This window comes from Maniola jurtina, chromosome 20, assembly GCF_905333055.1.
Source record: "Maniola jurtina chromosome 20, ilManJurt1.1, whole genome shotgun sequence".
Taxonomy (NCBI): Eukaryota; Metazoa; Arthropoda; class Insecta; order Lepidoptera; family Nymphalidae; genus Maniola; species Maniola jurtina.
Genome location: NC_060048.1, coordinates 4,688,077 through 4,711,625, shown reverse-complemented (window position 1 = coordinate 4,711,625; position 23,549 = coordinate 4,688,077). Strand labels below are relative to the sequence as shown.

Sequence of the window (23,549 nt, the reverse complement as noted above, 5' to 3'; positions counted from 1 at the left end):
AGAAGATGTCACGATTGTGGAACTATGTTATTGGTCTGTGATTGTGGACTGTACTGTAGTCTGTGTACTCGTATTAAAAACGTCAACAACAGTGCTACCAACTATCTAAATAGAAATAGTTCTGTATCTTGGATAAAGGTTGTGTATATAGGTACCTACCTACTATCTCTATGCCATGCATGTTAGTGATAATGACATTTGACATTTCACTTTTCAGAGATTTCATGCATTTTCCTGTGGTGACTGGTGGCAATTGGCATCCCGCATCAATTTTCAAAATACCTACAACCTACTTTGTTTGGATTTGTCGTAGATTGAGTTTTGCTGATGTTCTTGAATCTTGTTTCATGAGTTTACAAAATCAAATTCGATAAGTATATACTCGTAAAGTTATATTTGAAAATAAGCAATGTCTATGCAGTGTCAACTATGGATGGGCAGTGTAAGATTTTTTATTTATCACGTAAAATCAGTTTGAGTTATTTGACTTGCGTTTGTAAATAAAATCTACTCATTGTAGTTGGAGCCGAACATGACGGAGAGTTTTATAATGGCTGCATTTCATCGTATGGGGCAGCGTCCCCTTGCTGTAAAAGTTATGAGAAATAAATTTACTGGAGAGCCTGCCGGTTATGCATTCGTCCATTTCCAGGTATGTTTAACCTATCTTTCCTTCTCTTTCTGGGCATATGACAAGTTAACTGAGATCTCATCCGGCAGTAAATACCTGGTAATGGGAATGAAGAGAGAGAGCAGTTTGATTAACACCATACCAGTTTTTACGCTGCCTCACAAGTCGCATCAGAACACTAATCGGCGGTACAGCTTTACCGGTAGGATAGCAAATATCTATGACCAAAGTTTCACAGAGGCAATTTAAAAATGTATAGTCTGAATGAACGTTTGTCTTAATTTTTGTGGCAAGTCAGTAAATTCCCAAATTGTTTCTGCTGGGGATCGAACCCCAGGATATGTACTCATGACTGACACGACAATAAGTAAGACTTTATTGACCATAAACAGAACAAAAAAAAGAAAAGTAACTAAATCAATAATTGTAGATTGATTTATGTATGTTTATTCCAACAAAATGCCTAAATGCCTGAACAGATTTGGACATAATATCATTAGAAGCCTTACATCATTTTGAGTGACACTGGTTATAAATTTTTTGAAAAAAAAAAAACCATACAGTGGGTGTATGGAGCCATTCTTAAATGTGTATTTTATTTTATTTTTTAATTATGACTTGTTATGGTTGGTGTAGTCAATGGGCCACCTCAGCTTTGTGCTGCAGTATGACAGTCCATACTTATACTTGCATTTTAATGTGTTTACTTTTTATATATTTTTTAAGACTGATGAAGAAGCCATAGACACAATGCACAAACTCAATGGAAAGCCCATACCTGGCACATTTCCTGTAGTTCGGTTCAGACTCAACACAGCGTCACGGGAGGCTCGTACTAACATGCAATCAGAGAGAGAATTTTCTGTCTGGGTTGGAGACCTTAGCCCTGATGTGGACGACTACTCACTATACAGGGTGTTTGCGGGGAAATACAATTCAATAAAAACTGCAAAAGGTATGAAATAACTTTTTATGACATACTAGATAATGCCTGCAACTTCATCTCTATGGAATTTTAAAACTCAATTTTCCAGGATAAAAAGTAGCCTATGTGTTAATTCAAAGTATAAGAGATTTTAAATGTCTGCCAAATTGGTTCAGACATTGTAGTAATAAACATCAAGGAGTAATAAACATCCAAACCTTAACATTTGTATCCTAGCTGATATCAGCGACTTTGTCTGTGGATTTAGTTTTTAATAATTACATGGGAACTCTTTAATTTTCTGAGATAAAGAGTAGCTAGCCACTCTCCATGTCTTTAACTATACTCACACAAAAAAAAACATCAATCCACTTTTGCATTTATAATATGGGAAGTGATAAGTATAAGAACTAACTAAACCTTGTATCAAACAAATCTTGATACAGTGTTTAGTTAGTTACAGGAGCAGGAGAAGTTTAATTGAGGGCTGATGATAGTAGCTCTGCTGTGAACAACTTGTCAGTCCATACATATTTTGTTCCTGGGAGTTCTCACACAATGTTATAAAACAGTACTGTGACTGACTGATTGACTAACTGACTAACAGACAATGCATAGCCTAAGTCTCTGGAACTCGAGATTTATAAAGAGAAAAGCACAAATTCCTACCACCATACATTATACACCACAGTATTAATACACACTATTTACATTATGTTGTTAACCCACAAAATAAACCTAAAATCATTAACTCATATTTTTTATATTGCAGTTATATTAGATGGAACGGGCTACACAAAAGGTTATGGCTTTGTACGATTTGGTAATGAAGATGAACAGCGTAATGCACTTTACGCTATGAACGGATACACAGGCCTAGGAAGTAAGCCACTAAAGATATGTACAGCGGTACCAAAGCCCAAGGGTGCTGTGCCCCAACAAAACTCTGCACCTGCCAACACAAATAATCCAGCCACTTACAACAGTGGGACGGTATGCAATCTGTTTTACAGTTTTCTTCACAGAAGTTTAAATATTTACAGAATACTTAATAGAATCTTACATGTATTCTGTGCTTTGACGATATATCATCATTACCTACGCAATCGCCGGCCCACTACTAAGGAGGAGGCTCTTCTCATAATGTGAAAAGTTAAGGCCATGGTCCAACATACTGGCTCAGTGTGGATTGGCAGACTTCACACACGTTTGAGAACATTATGGAGAACTTTCAGGCACGCGGGTCTGCTCACAAGGTTTTCCTTCACTGTTAAAGTGATATTTAATTGCTTAAAATAAAGTTACAGTGGGTGCCCAGGATAGTACCCTTGACCTCCTGAATAGTAAGCCAACGTTTTAACAACTAGACTATCATAACTTTACTGTCATGGGCATCATCTAATGATCTAGTGTAAATAAATCAAACCTATTTATTTTATTTTATTATATGACACATAGATGACGACTGCAGCTTCACCCGCGTGGATTTTAATTTTTAACCGACTTCCAAAAAAGGAGGAGGTTCTCAATTCGTCGGAATCTTTTTTTTTTTATTTTTTTTTTTAATATATATTTTTTATGTATGTTCCCCGATTACTCAAAGACCCCTGGACCGATTTGGGAATTTTTTTTTTGTTTGAAAGGGTATACTGTGCAGGTGGTCCCATATAAATTTGGTAAAGATCTGATGAATATCTTCGGAGATGGAGAACAGAACTCCTCAATAGATAGGAGCTAATTGCTCGCGATCAGTGTAATAGCTTAGTAAACAGTAGGGTTTTAACTGGGCATAGCATATTATAGTACAGTGGGCCACTAAAAATTGTGAAATAAAAATTTTTCAAAAGAAAAATAAAACCGACTTCAAAAACCACAAAAAGTAGTCTATGTTACTCCTTGGCTAATCCTCTGCTTGTCTGTGAAAATCCCGTGAAAATAGGTTCAGTCGTTCCGAAGATTACCTCGTTCAAACAGACAGACAAAAATTTAAAAAAACGTGTGATTCAGTTATGGTACAGTTCAAATAACCATATGAGCTTAATATGAGGTAGTTACTAAATTAAATGAAGTCGATTAACAATCTACCGTTTAATTATAATATTACTATTGAGATTGTAATATCACGGCTTTGACAATATAGTCCAGTAATTCTGTAATATGAGATGGAAAGTTTTCAGAATGTTATGCAAATTGGTGGTTTTATAGATTTTGATGTGCTCTTTCCAAATTTTTACTTTGCCACCTCGTACCTTTGCCGCTCGCGCCGCCATCTTGGAAAAATGGCGCCCAAAAACAGTTTTTTCACGATAACTTCTTTCCCACTCATTTTACGATAAAAATGGCTATGTAACAATTAAACTAGAGACAATTTCCTACAATTTGTGTAGTCACCTTTTTTTGTAGACTTGATTTTGTAGGCGTGATTTTTTTTTATGGTATCTCCAGGAGCCGATAGTCACCTTCAATTTAAGCCATCAGTTCGACCAGAGAATACTAACACTCTTCAGAATTCTGCTCGAGATAAGAGTAAATATGTATACTGCATCGCAGTTTCGATCTCACGTGCATATGAGCCTTTTTTTTGGGTTTTAAACCCAAAAGATGCCCATGGGACCTTATTACTAAGCCTCCGCTGTCATCCGTTTGCTTGTCCGTCTGTCCGTCTGTCTGTCAGCGTGCTGTATCTCATGAACCGTAATAGGTAGAAAGTTGAAATTTTCACAGAATGTGTATTTTTATTGCCGTTATAATAACAAATAATAAAAATTTCAAAATGGCCGTCATGAAAAAAAATTAAAAAAAGAGCATTATTTCTTGTATTATGGTACGGAACCCTTCCTATGTGAGTTGGACTCGCACTTGACCGATTTTTCGGCGTCTCAAGCATGTTTTTAATGTGGTCGCAGTCAATACACAATATCGCAATTCGTGCATGAAAAATTTTACCTCGCACTACAAACTAAAAAAATAAAAAAATGGGTCAAGTGCAAGCCCAACTCGCACACGAAGGGTTCCGTACCATCAAACAAGAAATAACATTACTTTTTTGTTTTTTTTTCATGTCAGCCATTTTGAAATTTTTATTATTTGTTGTTATAACGGCAATAGAAATTCACATTTTGTGAAAATTTCAACTCTCTATCTATTACGGTTCAGAAGATACAGCCCGCTGACAGACAAACGGACGGACGGACGGACGGACGGATGACAGCGGAAACTTAGTAATAAGGTCCCGTTGGCATCCTTTCGGTTCGAAACCCAAAAAAAAGGTCCATATTCACATGAGATCGAAACTGCGATGCAGTATATTTACTCTTATCTCGAGCAGAATTCTGGAGAGTGTTAGTATTCTCTGAACGAAGTGATGGCTTAAATTGAAGGTGACTACCGTCTCTTGGAGATACCATAAAAAAAAATCACGCCACTCACTCTACCACATGGTAGTGTGGAAATGAGTTATTTAGCCAGAACGAGTGTTGGAGTGGGCTTTGTGGCGCTCGTACACTGAAACTATTGAGTCTACAAAAAAAGGTGACTACACAAATTGTAGGAAATTGTCTCTAGTTTAATTGTTACATAGCAATTTTTGTCGTAAAATGAATGGGAAAGAAGTTATCGTGAAAAAACTGTTTTTGGGCGCCATTTTTCCAAGATGGCGGCGCGAGCGGCAAAGGTACGAGGTGGCAAAATAAAAATTCGGAAAGAGCACATTGAAATCTATAAAACCATCAATTTGCATAACATTCTGAAAACTTTCCAGATAAGCCCCTTTTTGACGACCAAATTACTGGGCTAATATACCTGCGAAATATACACCTTACTTAAATACAATTTTTTTATAATTGTAGGAGTACAACCATTATTACGATCCGTCGGCGTATTGGCAAAATTACTCAGCGTGGTCGGGATACTACGGCCAGGATCAAAACACCGCGCAGCCGCAGCAGCCCGTCGTAGAGACTGCGCATACGCAGCCTCCACCCGCCAAACCGCAAAATGACGAGTTGGCGCTCGTTGGTGAGTACCCCAAAATTGGTTGTAAAAGTCTCAAAACTAAATACAGCAGAAGATAGCAGGAATAGTCATTAAAAGGAACAGAACCAAATAATTAGGCGCGATGTTGTTTAATATTGTTGAATAAAAAAATTAAAAGGTTCTGTTTGTTCCTTTTAACTTTCAAATTTTACTATAAAAATTATAACAAAATTAAAAATTTAAAAACGTCTCTGAGATCATGTCAGGGGATTTTCCTATTATTATTATTAGGTCATTAAAAAAAAATACTACAGTCAAGTCCACAAAATAAATAAGAAAAGCATGAAGTAAAGAAAGTGCATTTACAGATTTTCGTAACTATAATCTCATTTCGTGCATTTACAGATCGATCATCGAAAATAGATCTCAGATTTTTGAATAACCTCACAACCAGATCAAAAATGGAACACCCACTTTCCAAATATTTTTTTAAATTTCGATTTTAGTCCCCACTCCCCTAACTAAACTAAAAATGTGTTGAAGTTCTTACTTTTTGTTCTGCTTTTGGAGCTATGCAGGTTCTTTGTATAAACCTGTATCACTTCGACCGTCTCCGATCTATTGTGATTCCACCTTCATTTTATTTCCTCTTCAAAACCTATGCAGCACTTTTCTGACTGGAATTGAAGTTCTCACTTACTTCACATTTTGAAAATAGAGAGCCTCTTATAACTTAATTTAATAGATATCTGGCATACTTTTAATTTTCTAAATACTGTTTCAAACGTAAATTATATTTAAACAATTTCGAATAAATTGTTCTGAAAAGTTGACATAATTAAACAAGCCATTTTAATTTATTTCCACAGATCACAAGAGAGTTATTGATGTGGATCAAATGAACCAAGAGTTCTTGGACCCTGACTTGTGTCTTTGGGATGCGCTCGAATCGTCCCAATGGTTCCCGCAAGAAATCGTGGAAGCTCATTGATATTATATAGTTTAGGAATAATGTACCTAGTTGTAAATATTTAAAGATGGTTTTGAATAAAATAATAAGTATACAATATTGGCGTTCATTTATTTTATTTATATTTATTAAACTTATAGAATATACAGAGCATTTTTGTTAGGTACATTCAGTGCCATAAAAACCACAGTCGGTTTTACCGGGCACTGCGTTAATAGTTATATAAAATTCGGCTAAGCACGAATTTAGCATGTGAATTGCCGCTCTAAAGGCTGTCTTACGCCGAAGCAACAACATGCGACAATGCAGCATGCTATAGAATAATGGAAATACCAATTTTGCAGCGTAAACAGCATGCGGCAGTCTATTTTATGCCGATACAAGATCGTGCTCATCATAGTGCTCATCGTGATTGGTTGGCAGCTCAAATTGGTTAACGCCCACTGAGATTTTTGTCTCTATCATTCGTATCGGATTACGTAACAGAGAGAGCGCACATAGCCTACCTACATTTGATGGCTGCCAGTGTAGGTGAAACCTCGACGGTTCATACTAAGTATACTCGTATGAGTGTGATGCAGGATTTTCGCAATGCTATACGTTGCGACGCGACTCGCTATAATGTGCGCGGGCCTTTAAGGCCGATTAACACCAATTGAACGCACGTGAACCCACGTAACTGCACGCATTACGTCTACGTGAACGTTCACGCCACGCAATGCCATAGTATGCCGTCGCATACATTACAACGCAATGGTACTCGCTACGTCTACGCTTACGCAGCCTATGTGAACGAGCTTTTAACTTATTTACCAACATTTTTATATTTTGCAGCAAGCAAGAGAATATAAATTACTAGATGATGGCCGCGACGGTTTAAGTTTTAAAAATCCTGTGGGAACTCTTTGATTTTCCGGGATGAAAAATTACCTGTGTCAATTTCCGGGATGCAGGCTACCTTTGCCGAATTTTCATATAAACTGGAAACTGTTTGATTTTCCGGTAAAAAAAATAGCCTACGTCCGTTCCCAGGATCTATATACCAAAACGACTCGCAGTACCCAAAATCGGTTCAACCGTTGGGTCGCGAAAAGCGAGCAGACAGACAGAGACACACTTTGCATTTAAAATATTAAGTATAGATGTATGGATAAATAAAGGATGGGGCACAATACTCATGAAATTAATGTCTCTGAAGTCTCTGAATTGTTTATAAAATTAAAAACCAAGTAATATTAATAATATACTTTTATTTATTCACATCTGTAGACTGTATCAAAATTAAAGCTAAGATTACATCATTAAAATATAAATACATGGTTTTAAATATGTAATGCAAATTCATTGTAGGTACTCCAAACCCGTAGATAATAACCTTTCACAGGTCGATTCAATCTTTTTGGTAAATATTATATTTACATACATAGAAAGAAAACTTCTCAGCGCCTAATAAGTTTGAAGACAAATGTTAAATTATAGTGAAACATGCTTTTTATATTCCATTGGCATTTTGTAACAATATAATAATATTATGATTACAATTATATGGTACATGATGTAAGAAAAATATCACAGGCGAAATTTTGCTATACTTACTAAAAATATACATATTTAACAAGGGTGCTATTAGCAATTCAATAATCACTACCCATTATTATAAATGCGAGTGTGTTTCTTTGTTGGTTTCTTCTTCAATCACGGACGCAACGGAGCTATGGATCAACGTGACTTTTTGCATTGGTATAGATAAGACCTGTAGAGTGACAGGAAATTATACGAGTGCCCACAGTATTTTATAAACCTAAATCCACGCAGCCGAAGTCGCGGGCATCAGCTGATATAACAATAATGGTGCTGAATGCTGATATAATAATAAGCTAGGTTGTCCACAAATCTCATAACTAAATAATAGGTCTGCTATCCTTTCCAACAGAAACGTTTTAAAGCATTTAGTTTAATTAAGAGATTTGCTTACAAATGGATCCGCACCATTTTACATGATGGTTTTATAAATAAAAATATAATATCATCGCATAGTACCGCATTAAGACTAAAGTCTAGATTAAGGTCAAAACAGCATACAAAATTGCTCAACTTTCTTAACATATCCCATCAATATATTACTTACACCGTATTCACAAACGTTACTATGAGGTCTCATAGTGCGCTCGAACGCACAGTGTCGGTTCCACCAATCAGATGACTGTATCACGTCAATTTACAATGATCTGATTGGTGGAACCAACACTATGCGTTCGAGCGCACTGTCAGACCTCATAGTAATGATTAAGAATACGGCCGTAAATCTTGTTGGTTACACTAGTTCCTATTTCTATAGGATCATATAGAGAAACTCCGAGCAAGACCGTGGCGTGTAGAACTCCTTACAAGAGACCTATGTCCAGCCGTGGACCTCTATTGGTTGACGACGACAACGATTAAAATATGTTTAACCACATTATTATTACAATATGCAACAGTTGACTTCCTTGCCGGCTCCTCTCAGTCGAACTGCTTTCCGAATCGGACTCGCGCACCAAGAGTTCCGTACCTTGCCTTAAGTTGGTAATCGCAAAAAAATATTTATTTAAATAAACACAGGTTAACGATTTTTTTCCTTTTCTTGTATTGTGAGACCTTGCTTTTTGCAACTTGTTTTGTCTTGGACTGTAGTAATAAAATGATGGTTTTGTATAAATAGCGGTATTTTTAGGACCTAGAATTCATTATTAAAACGAATAATTTAAAAATTATTTAGGCATTAAAAAGAATATTCATTTTTCGTTATTTTTAACATAATTTATTATTAGCATCAAAATCATTTATTCAAAGTAGGTACTGTTGTACACCTTTTAATAGAATTGTTAGATTTGTAAGATAATATATAGTGTTAATTAATTACGTAAACTAAAGCTCTGAAGGTACACCATACACGTTGTACTTAAGGCGATTAATGACGTCACAAGACATAAAGGACAAATATTTTTCAATTTTTTAACATAAAAAATATTTTTTGTTTATGCCTTGTGGCATCATTAATTTCCTTCCATACAGAGTGACGTTAATGTTGAAAATAAATAAAAATCATGATTTTTATTTAATTACTCTCTTTAATAACTTCTAGCCCCATGAACTACCGCTATACAAAACCACACATAATTTTATTACTACAGTCCAAGGCCCTATTTTGAATATCATATACATAGTCAATTTCAGTCAAGAAGCAGCCATAAGTGGAATTATGAAATGACTTACACAAATCAAAGTTGGGTAATAGTGTACGAACTATGCCGTTGCCTTTTAGCTGGGCTCGGCAACATTGTAACACCACTTGGAGCACTATTATGACTTTCCACACTAGTTACACTACAAGGTGATAATAAAGGTGATGACACATTAGATCCTTTCGGAGTTCCCTTCTTCATATACCCGACCACATAGTTTAATATTGATGAAGGTAAAGCAACGGGTGTCAACTTTCCTGGACCGTTGGCTATGTATGTTTGTAACATTTTCTTCGTAGGAGACGATGGATCGTTCACTGTTAAAACTACTAGAGATCCAGATTCTATATTGGTGGGTATTTGCAAAGCGTTGATAGACTCTGGTGTTTTAACTTGCAAGCTTGGTGTATTGGTTCTGTTATTGGCTATGTCTTCTTTGGGTTTGGAGGCCGAAGTGACTAGTGCCATGGTGGATATCCTTTTTGGAGATGGAGTAACTGGTTTGGTTTGTTGTTTGTCTTTGTGGTTTTTCTGTTTCTGGAGTATGTGGTTATGTATGATGTCATCTGCGTTTATCATGTTTTTGTCCACGGACGCATCCTTGTAGGCTTCCAGGGCTTTCGCTCCACGACCTGTTGAAGTAAGAAGTTACGTATTTAATTATCACCACTATATCGTATAAATTTAACAATTTCAAGCATCAAAAGGAGTACAATTGTACCTATTTTGAATAAATGACTTTGAACAAGAAAGTTCTATAAACAAAATTGGCAGTCAGCGGGGACTGCAGAGTGCCGACAGAATGACTGATCTCTCTCCGGTCGTGTCGAATTTCCGTCCCGTCGGGCTATGAGAGTGAGAGAATAGAGCACACCCTTGTGCATTATAATTTCCCCCGCACAGTTGGCTAATTTATTTGGAGATTGACCGTCGTGGCCGAAATTCGGTCGGGAGGAAATCATTATTATAAAACCAAATAAGCAACGGAGGAGAACCGTAAGAGAACAAGAGGAACCGATATAGCTCAACGGGTTCCAAAGCTGAAGTGGTAATGGGCAGGGCACATAGATCGAAACCCCGATAGACCTTGAGGTCCCAAGGTGCTAGAATGGCGACCTCGCACCGGAAAACACAGTTTTAGAAGACCCCCCACTAGATGGATAGATGACATCAAATGAGTCGCAGAAAGCCATTGGATTCACGCGGCGCAAGACCGTGGTGTGGAAGTCCCTACAAGAGTCTATCGGTTGATCATGAAAATGAGCAACTTACTCTGCCTCATGCGGACCTCCCTAGAGGTCTTTAAGCGCTCCCTCTCAGCTTGTTTCTCCTTATTCAACTTCTCTCGCTCAAGCTCGGCCTGCCTGGCCGCGGTCGCGCGCTCCTCTTCAAACTCCGCCTTGAGTAGAGCAATGTCGAACTGTAGCGACGCACGTAAAGCCCTGTCTATTTGTGCGCCGTTCAACCTTTCTTCCTTTTTGAACTGGAATTTAAATCAATTATGAATGCGTACGTGCGTTTGTTTGTTGGTTTGTCAGTCAATTACGTCGCAACGGAGCAACGGATCGAGATTGACATAGGCGTCTTTTTATCCTAGAAAATCGCACGGTTTTCGGCACGTTCCAGCTCGCTGTGCAACAGAATTTTAACTTCTAGTACTACCCATCAATACATACACTAAGCCAAGGTACTGATTATACACACTGCTTCCTCGTGCGGTCAGGGAATAGCTGCGTCATGATTGTCATGTCCGTCCTGAGCGCAGCGAGCGCGCGGTAGAACCGCACGGTTTCCGGCGCGGTCCAGCCCGCGGAGCGACAGAAGTTAAACTTCTTGTACTGCCCGCCCGTGTTCTAAGCCACAGTTCTGACTATACACAATATACACCTTTAATTTGAGGTGCTTCCTCGTGCGGTCAGGGAACAGCTGCATCATGATCGTCAAGTCCGTCCCGAGCACGCGGTAAAACCGCACGGTTGCCGGCGCGGTCCAGCCCGTGGAGCGACAGAAGTTTGTCTTCTTTTACTACCCACCCGTGCACTAAGTCACAGTACTGACTCTACACTATACACACCTTTAATTTGAGTTGCTTCCTCGTGCGGTCAGGGAACAGCTGCGCCATGAGCGTGAAGTCCGTCCCCAGCGCGGCGAGCGCGCGGTAGAACCGCACGGTTTCCGGCGCGGTCCAGCCCGCGGAGCGACAGAAGTTTAACTTCTTGTACTGCCCGCCAGTGCCCCAAGCCCCCTCGTGAACTACCGATGATACTTTACGATCGCTTTCCGTTTGTTTTATCACCTGCAGAAATAGTTTTCTCATATTATTAAGCTGGTTAAAACGCATTTGTCAGTCCTTTACTTTATTTAATTTAATGAGTTTTCAGATTTATTCCTTTACTTGTGCTATAAGACCTACCTACCTGCCAAACATGATTCTAGGTCAATGGGAAGTACCCTATAGGTGTTCTTGACGGACACGATGGACGGACGGACGGACGGACAGAAAGACAGATAGAAAACAACGTGATCCTATAAGGGTTCTGTTTTTAAAAACTCTAAAAACTAATTCAGTTCAGTCATTGTCACATGAATGACTAAGACCTACCTACCTGCCAAACATGATTCTAGGTCAATGGGAAGTACCCTATAGGTTTTCTTGACGGACACGATGGACGGACGGACGGACGGACAGAAAGACAGATAGAAAACAAAGTGATCCTATAAGGGTTCTGTTTTTAAAAACTCTAAAAACTAATTCAGTTCAGTCATTGTCACATGAATGACTAACAAACAACCAAACTATCGAATTTATAATATTATTTCTATTTTGTTTTTGTTTCTGTTATTTTAAATGTTTTCATGAACATTTAAAAAAATATACTTGTAGTGAGTATATTGGGAAACATATTTAGTGGTAATAATAATTTAAAAAATACTTTACCAAGCTCTGTTCATCAAGAATGATTTCTCCTTTTGGTCCCAGCTTTATTTGTGGCACGGGAACTGGCTCAGTAGACTTTTTCGGAGAGTCTGGTGGTTTCACTGCTACTTCCTTTTCCTTTGCTATCCTTTCTGCTTCCTGTTTCTCTTTGGCTTCTTTTAATTTTATTTCATCTTCATTTAATCTGAAACAAATATACATAAATAAAAGAAGCAATTGACTGAGTGATATTTATCATACAGCTCAGAACTTGAAATTTTGCAATTAGTTTTCTCTATAAAGTTTTCAAAAGAACTCTGGGGTCAGCTAGTTCTTTACAAATATTTGTAAGTTTATTTGTACGAAATAATCTCTGGAACTACTGAACCAATTTTGAAAATTCTTTCACGAGTAAAAAGCTACATTATTCCTGTAGAGACATATTTTATTTTCAAAAAATTAAGAGACCCCTGTGAAGATAGAGATGATGACTACTTGTCAAATCAGTGACTTTATCAACGCTCGCTTAGTAAGGGAGCTTGTATGAAATTCACAGATGTGACGTCATAGATATTTGACATAATTGGACGTACTTTTTAAGTTAAATCGATAATTTAAAATAGTTAAAAATATCAAACTTAAAACTAACATTGGACGTGGATTTTACGAGTTTTGAAGTCCCTCTATTTAATGACTCCTAATAAAGAATTTATTTTAGACATAGGCATCATCCCAATTGTAATAAGCTACCCTTGCGAAGCCAGGGCGGGTCCCTAGTTAGTAATAAATTATTATTCTCACGCACTCAAATCAATATACTCACACAAGAGGGTTAGAAGTTGGGTTGTAGAAGATGAGGTCATACATTGTGAGCGTATCACGCTTGGCATTCTCTCGCCGCCGCCGCATCGCCATCCTGCGCCGAGTTTCCTCTTGACGACGAGCTCTGTGAAACAGTTGGTCTTAAGGGTCTTAATAGCGGTTTCCTTCTCTAACACATAAGCACATTCTAACATTGTCAATGATTATTATGGAAGAATCGGATTAGCCAAGTTTTAAACCATAATATTGTGTTTTTTTTAGACATATTTTCATCGTAATATACCTAGTTTTGATAGATAAAAATGATGATGAAAATACTGAACGTTTTCCCAATTTTTCTCTATGAATACTATTGATATTACTGATCCTAGTTTTGTAATGTAGTATCTGCACTACTGCAGTGTAGAACACTACAGCACTGCATTGAACAATCCATTGTACAAAACTGTCTTTTAGCAAAATATTAATTATTAAGTAATCTCATTGTTTTTATTCCTAAAATCGATGAACATTAAAGGTTTTTTTATGTTATTAATAAAAGTTGTGAGGAATTTTGCTGTTCTTTAAGTTTCAAAGGAATAATAGTAAGTTAAATAAAGTTGAATAATAATAAAGTTAAATAATTTCAAAGGAAAACTAATAAAGTTAACTAGTCATACTTTTGAATTTGTTGTTTGTCCCTTGCAGGCGACGCGGCGGCGGCCAGCTGCGTGGGTGCCTGGCTCACACTTGAGCAAACTGAATCATTCCTAACTCGACTCACGTCTCTGAAACAATAGAAAAAAACGATTCAAGTGCAAGTCAGACTCGCACACTAAGGGTCTGTACATTCGTACTTTTTTTTTTTAAATTTACATGGTGGCCATTTTGAAATTTTTTATTATTATACTAGCGGCACGCTATGATGGCCGGTTTGACACATTACAATAGTGATGTGGAATGTCAATTTATTCTCGAACAAAAAACAATTAAGTTTTGTTTTTGTACCTGATTAAATAGGTTTAATAAAACAAAAATGTATATGTTTATTTAATTTATTTGAACGAACTGAATATTTGAACGAAAATGAATATACATACTTTATATGCACACAAGAAACATATGAATACAAAAGATACCAAAAAAGGTGCCACAAAAGGCCATAATTAATCAGATTCGTCCATACTACTATTTTCACTGTCGTCACTGCTATCATCACATACATTAATAATTATATGTTCGTTTTCTATAATATTATCTATTTTCACATCTCTTTCATAATCTTCCCTTATTAATTTAACAGTTCTATTCACAACCTTTTCCCAGTCTCCTTTAGTCACATGTTCACAAGCTTCTTCTAATAATTTTAGCATTTTTTTTGTGGTAAATGGGGGTTCTGTATTGTGTCTTGCAGCATATCCCTTAATTTGAGCCCACACCAACTCAATCGCATTATACTCACAATGGTAAGGCGGTAACCGTATAACTCTGTGCCCATGTTCTAATGCTATTTCGTCAATGACGTATCGGATCTTGGTTGGTTTGTTTTCTTTTAAAAGACGTACTAATTCCGCTTTTAACATATTCATGTTTGCATCTACGCCATTTTTACGAAGCCATGCGACGATATCAGCTTTCTTTTGGGATTGGGCAGGTGGCTTGTCAATTTGCATCGAGTGGTATGGGGCGTTGTCCATAATTATAATAGATGGTTCAGGGAGGCTACACAACATTGAGGTAAACCATTCAGTAAACTTTTCTCCATTCATGTCTTCATGATAGTCTCCAGTGGTTTTTGACGCAAAAGCCATGAGAGAACCTTCGACAAACCCGTTGATGGTTCCGGCGTGACAAATTATAAGTCGCGATCCTTTTCCTACAGGAACTTTGGAAGTAGATGCTGCTGTGTCATCGTTCCAAGAACGGCCTACAGTATGGTTAGCATTAAGCCATGTTTCATCCAAGAACACAACATTTTGCCAATTTTTGATTTCTTTCACTTGCCGTAAAAAAGTATACCTTGCCATCGCTATATCAAATCTTTCCATCAATATTTTGCGTTTGTTACATTTTTTGTATCGAAATCCAATGGTCTTCAAAATCTTCGTTAAAGAACTTTCCCCACCGAAGAATAATCCAGCTTCCTTCAGTGAATGCACCCACTTTTTTCTTGTTGGATACTCCTTCTGTAAATAGTAGCCGTAAACATGTCTTCGGATAGCATCGGCATCAAAGCTATCGATGCCTACGACTGGTTTTGCTCGTTTTCTCTTTTTTGGTGTGTGAAGTTTATTTTCTTCTGTGCCAGTCTCGCCATATTTTTTTTTAGTTATCCGTCTAACAGTTCGTTGTCCAATATTAAGCGCATTAGCTACGCGTTCAACCACTGACGTTATAGGTAAAATTGGCCCTCCATTTTGAGCTTCACGATCGAAATAGTTACGAAGGCGTATTACGAACTCACGTGTCTGACTATTTAGAACAGTTCTCTGCGTACGTTCGGTCATATCGACGAAATCCACAACAAAGGGCTTGAACAGAGTCCAAATTAACGAGCAAGGGTCAACAGTAATGCAGTATCAATATTTGAAATCCAAAGCCAGGTCAAAACTATATCACAATCGCATTGCACTGACAGTTTATACTTTTCGAAGCAACGTCAATTCGAAACTGCTTTGTTTTGCATTGAGCATTGACGCGAGTTTGCCGGAGGTAGTAGTTGTGCTAGCCAGCGATCCTATGTGACGATCGTATTAGATTCCATTTTTAAAAATTTATTGATATTTTTTTGCGATTTCAGAGGTTTGTCCACATAGTGAAAATTGTTCATATTCACAAGTACATTCACCCCTTAAATGGTGCAAACTGATTTTTCTACACTTGTATACATTTAAGAAATCAATTTAATAAATAAATTTTGAGTCCTAAACCTAAAACTACATTCGATAAAATTTATGAATCTCTGCACATCACTATCGTCAATAAAGTAATACAATTATTTCCTTCAAAGTCGTTATCAATTAATACGGAACTTCATGAGCGGACAAACGTCAAACCGGCCATCATAGCGTGCCGCTAGTTTAGTTGTTATAGCTGCAATAGAAACACACTGTGAAAATGTCAACTCTCGACCTATTACGGTTTATGAGATACAGCCCACTGACAAACAGACAGATGGACAGACAGCGGAGGCTTAGTAATAGGGTCCTGTTGACATCATTTGAGTATAATATTACTTTTACATTATCAAAAAAATCTACAGTAAAAATGGATAACATCTTTCACTTTGATTAAGTTTGGTAAATAATGAGAGAAAATGATTTATTTCACAGTATAGGCCTGCTGCAAATGTAATGAATGGGTTTATAGAAAACTATACTAGACTTTATTCATCCTAATTAATATTTTTTATTCAATAAATATAAAAAATAAATAAATTTTATTTATGAAATAAAATTAGAGACTTTACATATTATTTGCTTTTTTTATAAATATTACCTATTGGGTAAAGATTGCAATGTGTGAACATCATGTGCTTGGCGATCCTTTAAATTAAGGAGACTGCGACGATTCTCATCCTCTGATTCACTTGCACTACCCTTAAATAAAAAAAAATGGTTAAGGCAAGATTTTTTTACTTGTAGCTAGTAACCACATTTGAAATTTCTACATGGTTTTACTTTTAATAAGAATTTTTCTCATTAAAAAATTAAGAAGTCACTAAGTATATAAAAAAGTTTTTATATTCATTAAGTTGCCTTCAAACTACGGAAATATAAATTACAAGTGTAAACAGTGACATTTCAAAGTAGGGTGAGCGATATTTATATATTATAATATTATATTTCCAAGTTTGAAGGCAACTTTAATCATTATGATGGTGTGTCTAAAGGTGCACACATAATGCCTGACAGTTTTTTCCACAATATAATGTATATACATATTCACTTAATTAGAGTAATTTAAGTTTAATAAAATACCTGTACGCTATTTCTTCTAAGTGGTGCCAATCTAGGAACCGGACGCAGTTTAGGACGGACTTTACTCGGTGAAGGTAGAGGTATGATAGGATCAAAGAGAACTTCAGCATTTTCTGATATTATCTCATTCTTCAAGACATCAATAGGTTTAGGAACACTAGCAGCAGGTTTTAGAGGGACAATGCCATCCATTCCTTCATCGTCAGTACTTTCTGGGACACTTGGTATGTTGTAATCTAAAATGGTTTGCAAGATACAATATATTTATTAAATATAAAAGGAACTTACTGTTAAGTTCTATCATAATTATGTGACTTGCTTTATTTGAAGATACAATAATACATTTAGTAATTATAAATTTAAAAGGCACTATTTTTGCCTTACTTAAGTTCTTGTTTAGAGCTATAAAATCAATAAAAAATCTATCTTACCATCTTTAGCATTCATTTGCATCTTGGGCTTAACATTATGATCAATTTTACTAACAATTCTCTCTGCAATTTGTAACTCATTATTTTCACTTATTTTATGTGCAGTGGGTGTAGCTCGCTGAGGAGTGTGAGGTCTCTGCAGATCTGAAGTCTTGCTTATTTTAGGCGATGGGGCAATAGGGGATGCAAACGTTTTCCTAGGGCTATCCCTCCGTGCAGGGGAGGCGAACACGTTTGAGGAACTTTTCTTGTTATCTTTAAAGCGAATTTTTTCTGGAGTATGAAGAACTCTTGGCGTACTTGCATTGCTTAAGGTTTCTCCTATTGTGGTTTCACTTAAACTCGGTGGTTTTTCTGATGTAACCAATTTTTCAATCATGTTATGACCAATGTTTTCAAGAGTTTTAGATTCGGTAACATTTTTAGCACGCGGCGACTTATTCTCATTCAAAGGAGTGCGGGGGCTTTTAGTAGATTTCTCAGTATCCTTCACTTTATTCTCTGCTACTACAGCGTTTTTTCTTCTTGGTGGCAAAGAAGTAACAGCTTTTATTCTAGCTCTCCGAGTGGACATGATGGAATTGTTATTACCTCTTGACTAGCTATACAATCATTTAAAACTATGATAATATGAAATACTTATTTTAATGTTTGCCGCAGATCAAATAAAAATCCTAGTTTTAAAATACATCTCGGCAAAATTCATACGAAATTAAAAATTGAAATACACAAAATACACATCCACGATTCAAATACAAATCATAGACTAAAGAGTATTGATTGACAAATGACAATGTGACAGATGTCACATTTCAAACGATACTTTTTTACGGCTTTGGGTGCTTGCCTTTTTGTAGTGAACCATATAGTAGATAATAATAATAATATATGGATGTGAATCACTGCTGTGAGACGTGTCGCGAAAGCTTAGTGTTTCAACTTGTGACAACAGCTGTCACCCAACCGCACCGGTTCACTATTGCCACTCGCCAGTGCCTAGGTAGCTAATTATGGTAATATTATTTAACCCGGGTTTGCCGTATACCTTTAGCTAGCTTTTATTAGACAGACTTCTCTGAATTCTGAACAGACTTTACGTTCGCCGACAGTGACTCAATATACATTGTATAATATGCAATGAATATGCATTATTACCGAAGTTACTACCATTGACATGATGATTTACGCGAAGTATTTACGTTATTAGGTTAGTAGGAAAAAAAATTGGTTGTCTGTAAACTGTAAAGTCAGTTTACTGACGATAGTTGAACGTGACAACAAAGGCCGATTGTGCTTCTTTGTCGCTCGTTCCGCGCCCTCGCTTGCACTTCAAGCCTTACATGGAACGCCTCAGAGCGAGGTAACGCCGCATGAGTCGATGTTTTTTCGTGCGTGCAGCCGGCTCTATCGAATTATAAGACGTTGTCACGTCAAAATGGCGCGTTGGCGTGAATCTGCCAATGATGAGGTTGGCAGAACTGAAAAACTATAATAATTTTGATTTTGCCGCCTTTATTACTTTGCAGTCTGCTTCTCCGATAATAGCTTTTTTTTGGTCTCGAAGTAAATGTATTGGCTTTTGACGTGACAACGTCTTATAATTCGATAGAGCCGGCTGCACGCACGAAAATACATGACTCATGCGGCGTTACCTCGCTCTGAGGCGTTCCATGTAAGGCTTGAAGTGCAAGCAAGAGCGCGGAACGAGCGACAAAGAAGCACAATCGGCCTTTGTTGTCACGTTCAACTATCGTCAGTAAACCGACTTTACAGACAACCAATTTTTTTGTGGAGTATTAGCTCCACATCAAATATAACAATAGGACCATGATTTTCTTTTCTAAAAGAAAACTAAAAACATTAAATAATTGTATAAGGTAATAAAACAAGACAGGTATGTTTTCTCATTCTTTAATGCATTTCCTCTAATTTTTTGACAGCGATGAGCACTTTTGGTGAAAATAGATACCAGAAATCAGTATAATAAGTATAACTATTTAATAATTAACAGTATCAATAAAAAAAACTCTTGATTTAATATAGGTTTCTCTTTGCTTTTATTCAGCAGCTCAACTTCACAATAAAAATAGATCTCTCCTATAAAATTTATATAATTTACAAAAGCGGTAATGTTAGATAAAACAACAATAAATAAATGCCTCTGGGAGTTAAAACGCAATTATATTCTTTCTTTGTAGATAAATTGACAGGCGTTACTCTGTTTAGTTCAACAGTATTAAGTTTAGGTATAAACGTCTCCGAGTACAAATTAGTGTGTGTTGGTTTGGTTGGTGTTAGTCGCCAAAACTGAGAACTATAGGCTGCATTCATCTACTAATAAGCTACTGCGTATTGGTTCGTCATTCATTAACTATATTATTTTGGCTAAAAAGTCAACATTTGCAAAATTATCTTTACAAATTGTCATGACACTATAAGAATTAGTCAACGATGAAACGTGCCAAAGATGCGGCGCCGGCGGCGGTCGGCTCAACTCTACTCTACTCTAACCGTAGGATATGTTACTCGTTGCGATTATCTATTTATTGCTAAGAAAGTTCAAAGTTCGTGAAGTGCTTACAAAACCACTAATCGCAAAAACTGCCAGAAAAAATCGCTATAGATAGAATAAAAACAAGATCTCAATCCAGAAAAAATGATAGTATAAGCGTCGTTCATGCAATTGTGTAGGTGTGCTCCCCGCCCGGCGGCCCGCACCGTGCGGCGGCACAGCCGTGTCGAGTAGCGCCGAGCCGGCAGTGGCAGCGCCAGTCGCAGCCCCTGCTGCTCTATCACATACCGTCGTTCGTCCGAATTTGTTATCGCTCCGGCCTACTTACTCATACTAAATGATCACTATCGATAATAAATTATTTTCACCTACAATTAAAACAAGGTACGAAGTGTCGTAGTGCATCGAGAAACGAGACTCGAGTCGCGCTCGCGCGATAATTGACTGGACCGCTCCCGCGAGCGTCCCCTATCACTTCTATGAAACGAACCACGCTAAAGGCGAATCCTTGTTGGTATTACATATTTACATAAAGAAACGGTTCGAAGCGCTACTGATCCACCTCTATTAGGAAACCGAGACAAACGGTAGGTCTGATACGGTAGTTAACTACTTAATATTAATAAAAATAAGAAAGCGTCCGTGTGCTATGGAATCGTGAGGTTTGTTACATTGTGCGTCGCTTGTGCAGCGCGGTGCGCGCGATCACCGCGCCTGGCGCCGCGCGGCGTGCGAGCGCCCGAGCCTGCCGCGTGACGTTCGAGCTATGGCACATTCGATGCTTCGGCAGGCGGCGCGCACGACGCGCGGCTGCGCGACGATCTACACTCTTCTACGCTCCACACTTTACATAATATTAACAATTCAAATAAGTATTTAATATCGTCGTTTTCGTCACTATCGGGAACATTCTATATTACATTATCAACGGTCTTAATCCCGCGAACGATCATAACGCATCCGTCAACAATATAGGTCTATTTCGTACGCCAACAGAGCATTAAATAGTGATATCTTTACATTTCAGTCTAGTCTATATAATTAATCATCTCTTTAGTGGCAAGGTATCTCTATAAAGACTCAATAGTTTCGTCCTTCAATATAATAACAGGTATATCTATACAATCGGAATACTTCGCGTATCCCCTTCCTCGCAGCGTCAATGATATAAAATTTAACCTAAATTATAACACAGGAGAATTAAGTATAAGATCACAAAATGAGATTCAGCGGGCGCGGTGGGCGCGCGCCCGGCGAAGTCGCAGCTAATACTCGTGTCTACGCTACAACTAGCGAGGCGACGCGCGCTCGCACTAAGCCTAGTATTGCTATCGGTCGGGCCTCGGCCTAGCACAGCGTGCGGCGTCAGGGGGCGATGCCGGCGTCCGACTTGTGGAAGGCGGCCGCGCCCGCCAGCGGCGGCGCCGGCGCCTGCGCCGAGCTGAAGTCGTGCTCGGACTTGGGGCGCGGCAGCGCGGCGGCCACGCCCAGGCCGGGCAGCGCCACGCCCGCCATGCGGCACGACGCGGCCTGCAGCGGCTGCAGCGCCAGGCCCAGCGAGCGCTCCGACAGGCGCGCCACGCTGTCGTCCGACAGGCTCACGTGCTCCGCCTCGGCCGCCAGCGCGTTCACCACCGCGTTGATGGTGTTGCCCTCCGACGTGGTGTCGTCCTCGCGGTGCGCCACCAGGTTGGGGTTCTTGCCGATCTTGTTCAGGCGCTCGGCGGCCACGCTCTCCATGGTCCGCCGCATCAGAGGGTACTGGTCTAGCACCGCGTTGAAGTGGTCCACGGATAGCGAGAAAAGATTACAGTAGGTTTCGGCGCGGACGGAAGCGACTCGCCGGGCGTTGGTCAGAAGACAGATTTCGCCGAAGTAGGAGCCATCGGAGAGGCTCGTCGCCACCTCGCCGTTCGCCATCACGATGTCCACGATACCTTCTTGAATGAAGTACATTTTATTACCGATGGTTCCTTCTTTGATGATGATGTCACCTGAAAAACAGGAAACCATTTAGAAACATGGCAAGTACTTAGAGTAGCGTAGCTAAATGACAGTATATATAGGTATATATTGTTGGCTACATAAAGATAATATGAAAATTACCCGGCTGGAAGACTTCATAACGTAATTTGGTAACGACGTCTGATACAAAATTAGAGTCAGCGTTTGCAAAGAATGGCACAGAAGCTACAAGGGATCGGCAGTTGTAGTTGATGACGTCTTCTCGTAGCTTTTCACTCAGTTCGCCAAGAATCAGTTCCTCGTCGAAGAACTTCCCTTGGTATCGGTGTTCGAAGTACTCCGTGATTCTCTGACGCATTTCGCGAGGTAGTTTTCGGTATGCCATATACTCTTCTACTTGTTTGACCTGCAGCATAAATGATATATATTAAATACATGTTATTTGAATACAAAAAAGTTTCTCCATTGTTAATCTAGTGTACATTTAAATTCTAAACACATTTAAATTTTAGGCACACCCCAATTGATTGCTAATAAATATCAATTGTGCAATTACAATTAATCAACATTAAATTCTCCAACTCTTATTGCACTGCAATATTTGAGGTGACACTCTATCTACGATTTGGACATTTATGCCAGGCAGATGATGGATTAGTACGGTATAGGAATATACCAGGAGCTTTGTGGGAATATGAAGAATGAAAGCTGTCATGAACACCCATTAGTGATAAATTAGTGATTTCTCGATACAAAAATAAAAACGATGTTTAAACAAATATGACGCAAGTTATTTATGGAATGATAGGGAGATGTGCAAATAAATGAAAAGGTGAAATAAACAACAACTAAAATATAAATAAAGACCACGAAACGACCATTCACTCTATACTCACGTCGAGTCTCTGAAACAGGCAATAAGGACTTTAAAGGATTAGCTGTTAAAATGATAGCGGTGACGTTGATTAATATTTATAAAATGAAAAATCATTTATCTGCACAAAATCGAAACTAAATATTATGTAGGTAGGTAGGTACCTGTGTGATTATTTTATGTTACATCACTATTGATTATTATTAGTTAATCCAGGATCAATCTAGGTGTTCATAACAGCTCACATTATTCTCCTTATGACTACAGCTATAAGGTTTAAGTATAAAGAATAAATCCTAAGTAATTTTTTTCAGATACAAGTTAGCCCTTGACTGCAATCTCAC

The 23,549-nt window shown here is 38.0% G+C and overlaps 3 protein-coding genes across 21 annotated transcripts in view; 1 reads left to right on the top strand and 2 right to left on the bottom strand.

Moving 5' to 3' along the window:
- Positions 1 to 215: 215 nt before the first annotated feature.
- On the top strand, positions 216 to 6,589 carry LOC123875604 (tRNA selenocysteine 1-associated protein 1). Its single transcript, XM_045921533.1, has 6 exons — positions 216 to 442; positions 521 to 652; positions 1,358 to 1,586; positions 2,329 to 2,549; positions 5,405 to 5,573; positions 6,401 to 6,589. The coding sequence occupies exons 1-6, from the start codon at positions 410 to 412 to the stop codon at positions 6,520 to 6,522; spliced, it is 906 nt and encodes a 301-aa protein (XP_045777489.1). The 5' UTR covers positions 216 to 409; the 3' UTR covers positions 6,523 to 6,589.
- A 1,142-nt stretch (positions 6,590 to 7,731) lies between these two features.
- On the bottom strand, positions 7,732 to 18,607 carry LOC123875584 (transcription factor TFIIIB component B''). 2 transcript variants are annotated; one of them, XM_045921491.1, is made up of 10 exons: positions 17,855 to 18,607; positions 17,424 to 17,659; positions 16,942 to 17,042; positions 14,124 to 14,231; positions 13,466 to 13,588; positions 12,664 to 12,847; positions 11,800 to 12,021; positions 10,998 to 11,208; positions 9,751 to 10,357; positions 7,732 to 8,341 (listed from the first exon to the last, which is right to left on the bottom strand). In XM_045921491.1, the coding sequence occupies exons 1-9, from the start codon at positions 18,426 to 18,428 to the stop codon at positions 9,762 to 9,764; spliced, it is 2,355 nt and encodes a 784-aa protein (XP_045777447.1). In that variant the 5' UTR covers positions 18,429 to 18,607; the 3' UTR covers positions 7,732 to 8,341; positions 9,751 to 9,761. The 2 variants fall into 2 exon arrangements, with proteins under 2 accessions (XP_045777447.1, XP_045777446.1); XM_045921490.1 differs by having other exon boundaries at positions 7,732 to 10,357.
- A 1,146-nt stretch (positions 18,608 to 19,753) lies between these two features.
- The window catches only part of LOC123875585 (potassium/sodium hyperpolarization-activated cyclic nucleotide-gated channel 2), a 280,825-nt gene continuing 277,029 nt past the window's right edge, over positions 19,754 to 23,549 (bottom strand). For all 18 annotated transcript variants that reach the window (XM_045921492.1, XM_045921494.1, XM_045921493.1 and 15 more), the window contains 2 exons: positions 22,473 to 22,737; positions 19,754 to 22,360 (listed from right to left, as the gene is read on the bottom strand). In XM_045921492.1, the coding sequence (XP_045777448.1) occupies positions 21,732 to 22,360; positions 22,473 to 22,737 (894 nt within the window). In that variant the 3' untranslated portion in view covers positions 19,754 to 21,731. The remainder of the gene's footprint in view (positions 22,361 to 22,472; positions 22,738 to 23,549) is intronic.